At 34.9% G+C, this 4,130-nt stretch overlaps 1 protein-coding gene across 1 annotated transcript; it reads left to right on the top strand.

Moving 5' to 3' along the window:
• The first annotated feature begins 247 nt into the window (after positions 1-247).
• On the top strand, positions 248-2,029 carry pvalb9 (parvalbumin 9). The gene is made up of 3 exons (XM_053639853.1): positions 248-647; positions 927-1,059; positions 1,700-2,029. The coding sequence occupies exons 1-3, from the start codon at positions 581-583 to the stop codon at positions 1,824-1,826; spliced, it is 327 nt and encodes a 108-aa protein (XP_053495828.1). The 5' UTR covers positions 248-580; the 3' UTR covers positions 1,827-2,029.
• Positions 2,030-4,130: the final 2,101 nt, after the last annotated feature.

Below are 4,130 nucleotides of genomic sequence, written 5' to 3'. Positions count from 1 at the left end.
TCTCCGGCATGGTACTATTAATGGCACAGATTTCTTTTTATTTTTTGTACCTTTATAATGTATCTTTTACCTGGTTAGCTGCATGTGGTGTATATTCATCAAGATTTTAGAGTAAAGCTTTAAAGGTACATCGGTGGCCTGCCTTAAATGTACCACTATATTCAAATTCTTAAGGTGAAACTAATTTACAAAAGATTTGTGCAGCATTAATGGCACAACCCCAGCGACAAGGAAAAGTACAATTTGGTGCCTTTGTATCTGAGAGTGTGCAGCTGCTTTTTTCATAGATTTATTTTTCCAGGTAAGTGTACGACATGTTTATAAGACAGTAATTTCTGAAAACAAATTGAGAATTAAACTTAATGGTAGGAATATTCTAGTTCAATTATTTTTATGTCTAACATTTTTCTATGTTAAACACTTCTCCTGTAGCCTTTATTAAGAAAGAATGTTTATAAACAAATGGTTTTATTCCTGGATTGATGGAAATCATTTATTTTTTGAAAATAAATGAAATCATTCATTTGAAATGAAATCATTCATTTATGAACAATGAAATCATTCATTGTTTCTTGACAGGATGAATATGTCTCTCACTGATATCCTCTCTGCTGAAGCCATTGAGAATGCCATTAAGGACTGTGAAGGTGAGCTGATGCAGAACGAAACACACAGAAGGGACAGATGGGGGATTTGTTTGCTTGTAATTAAAATGAATTAAACAAGAATGTTTTCATTAAGATCACATGAAATATAAAGTCAATCCTAGTATTTGAGGTAAAATGACTGTGTCTGTAAATTTAGTACTGAGGTCACTGCTGGATCTTAATGTTCAGATGCAGTGGAAGCAATCTGAAGAGAGGTCATGTTGGTTGATTCTCAGTTTGGTAGCATCACCTGTCTCTCTTGTGCACTCCTCTTAACAGCCCCAGACTCCTTCAGTTACAAGAAATTTTTCCAGCTGATTGGCCTGACTAAGAAAAGTCCAGAGGAAGTCAGGGAAGTGTTCCGCCTCTTAGATGACAACAACAGCGGGTTTATTGAGGAGTCAGAGCTCAAGTATGTATTAAGTATACTTTTTTATTATTATTATTGTAATGCTTTTTGTTTAATGAAAATAGAAGAGTGTCCCAATGATCACTCATCATTAACTGATTTTCAAGTTTCCTCTGCTTTTATATACTGACTTTGTAGTCATCACGTAATGGACACTTTTCTATCCTTTATCTAAGCAAGCTAAGAGATAGAACAGATGCAATACACTGCTTTTTAATCATGAATAAAAATGTTTTGCTCTAAGCAGCTTTTGTAGCAACTTCAATTAATCAATGGTTCTGCCAGTGTCTGTATTTTCTCTAAGCCACTTCCAAATGTAATCCATCACTCGGGTGTTTTGTGTTGGTTTATCTGCATTATGTAATTCTGTCTGTAGACCTTGTGGCAAGGACAGGTAAGTGACTTTGATAGTGACTGCAGTATCATTTTTGCTGAGGGTTTTGCACACTTGCAGTGAAACAGAGAGCCTTAATGCTTTAAAACTGCTGATACCTGATTGGCTAGGAAACTGAGAATGAGAATGCATCAAATGTGGCTTAAATTTAATTCCTAAAAATTAAGCTGTGTTTATCCTTGCATGCATGTATGCATGTTATTAGTGTATGATTAGTACTTCATTTTATTTTTATTTTGTTTGATTCAGGTTCTTCTTACGGCGGTTTGTCCCAGGGGCACGGACTCTGACCGAGAATGAAACCAAAAACTTTATGTCAGGTTCAGATGGTAACAGCGATGGAAAAATTGGAGTAGATGGTAAATCCCATCAATAATTATGATTTTCTTGGGTGTTGTTTCAATAATTCTATCTCTGCTATTGGCATGGTAGATTCTCACTGTTTATAAGCGCCCATAACAGTAGAACTCTGCATTCATCACATGTAGGCTAATAAGAGAACTGTGCTTGTGCATCGCACTGCAGCTTATTAAAGTCAGGAGATGCGGTAGAAATTATGCATGTTATCTTGAATGTTACGTCCAACCTAGAACAAAAGAGATAAGAAGGAAAACACTTTATTGATCCCAAGGGGAAATTGGAGTATATTTGGAATATATTTGGGCATTTAATGGTGCGTAAAACAGACAACAGCTTTACGTCAGTCCCTTAGATGTTGTTACATCATAAGTTAGCAGCTGATCTGAAAATTTTGTTACCTAATCAGGAAAGGAAAAGAAGTTATGGCTGAATTGAGCAACAGTAGCTGGCTTTGGTAGAAAATGATTTAGAAATTGTTACAGTCTATTTTATACTTTGTCTTGAACTTTTCAAAGGGTTCAAATGTGTAAGAAAGGTAGGTCAGTAAATTAGACTGACTATGGTCATATTCTGGTTGCAGGCTATGGGTGCTTGGTAAAGCATGGTACTTGCCTATCTAAGTAGTAGAGATCACTTTGCTATTACTATAGCTATTACTATTCTCATCTCTTGTGACTGTAGTCTTTCTGTTCTTGTTCTAAAGAATTATATGTAGTTAAGCACAAGACCTGTAGTTTGTAGTGTTTTGTGTGAAAGAAAAATTATAGGAATCTTGTTTTGATTATTTTTCTATTACGGTGAAGACCAATAGAATAATTAAAAAAAAAATGAGGGAGACAGATTTTGTAAATTAATTGAAGAAGAAACTTTTTCTGAGTTGCAAAAGTATATGGATAGCTTCAAATTATTATTCCTGATAAAAAAAACAAGGTTTTTCAATCATTTTCTTTTAAAGGAAAGTGAATTGTAAAAGCAGGAGACACTGGCACTAGTGATCCTAAAACAAAATTTGTGATGTTTTATGCCATAGAGAGAATAATATATATTATATATATGTTTTTTTTTTAAATATTCATTTATGAATCTGTAATGAGTGTTAGAATAAGTAAGTGTTAGAACATACTAGTTGCTTAGAAATCAATCCTCAGTATTCATTCATTCTTTTTATTTAACAGTGCCATCCTGTAACACATTCTGATAGCTTTAAAGCATAGTCCAAGATAAATCAATGCTGTTTCCATTTTAAATGCTGTACATGAGGAAGTTCTAAATAGTCCTCAAGGACTAGAGCAGGTATACAGTTTTGTTAATGTCACACAGGATCCAGACAATTACAGAATGAATGCTCTAGAGAGAACCAGATAGAGAACCTTTGCTGTATATGCACTAATGTCTCTCGTCTATGTTTGCAGAATTCCAGAGCATGGTCCTATCTTAAAAGAATGGCGGATTCCCAGTCCATTACCAGCAGCCGTGTGTCCTGTGGTTTCATCTGTCACACTGCTTTTTACATTTCCAAATATTTATCAAAGACCATCACGCACTCCCTCGTTTTAATTTGTCTTGTTTGATGGTTGAATGTCTGTCATTGCCCTCGTCCCACATGACCAAGGACAAAACTGTTCAGGGAAACAATTAAAGTCACTCTAACTGCAATATGTGATGTCTTGTTTTGTTTTTTGTCTTTAACCTGCTTTAGATTACTGTACATCACAGTGCTCCGCTTATCGTTGATTAATCTGACTGTCAAGGATTCAGAAGTGCTGCAGATTTCAGATTAATCCACAAAGCATTATATTGGGCTTAAACAGAAAAACAATGTGCATTCTCTGATATTATTCAGAAGTTATATGCTGAAAGGTTGTTTCAACTGTTACTAGTTATACTAACTCATACATATTACATATTTATTAATGATATATATTTAGAATATCTAGTGGATTCAACCCTACAGCCTCAGAAGCACATTGTTTGCATATCTTATGAAGGATATTTGTCCAAAACGTCCTGTTTCTCCAGAAACTATGTGTACTACACCGAACATTCACTATATATACTTACTGACAACATTAAGGAACACCTGTACACCTTATGTAATTTTCCAAAAAGCCAATTGTGTGGCAGCAGCACATTACATATAATTATTCAGAAACAGATCAAGAGCTTCAGTTAATGTTTACATCAAACATTAGAATGAGGATAAAGTGTGATCTCAGTGACCTTGACTGTGGCATGGTGATCGGTGCCAGACAAGCTGGTTTGAGTATTTCAGAAACTGCAGCTCTTCTGGGATTTTCATGCACAAAAGTCTCTAGAGTTA

Source organism: Ictalurus furcatus, chromosome 13 (assembly GCF_023375685.1).
Source record: "Ictalurus furcatus strain D&B chromosome 13, Billie_1.0, whole genome shotgun sequence".
Taxonomy (NCBI): Eukaryota; Metazoa; Chordata; class Actinopteri; order Siluriformes; family Ictaluridae; genus Ictalurus; species Ictalurus furcatus.
The sequence above is the reverse complement of the archived record's forward strand: the minus strand, read 5'-3'. Positions and strand labels throughout refer to the sequence as shown.

Bases quoted from the DNA above. Each gene is read 5' to 3' on its own strand.
- pvalb9 (XM_053639853.1), top strand. From the start codon at position 581: ATGAATATGTCTCTCACTGATATCCTCTCTGCTGAAGCCATTGAGAAT. The intron at 648-926 runs GTGAGCTGATGC...TCCTCTTAACAG, and splicing joins TGCCATTAAGGACTGTGAAG to CCCCAGACTCCTTCAGTTAC. The intron at 1,060-1,699 runs GTATGTATTAAG...TGTTTGATTCAG, and splicing joins ATTGAGGAGTCAGAGCTCAA to GTTCTTCTTACGGCGGTTTG.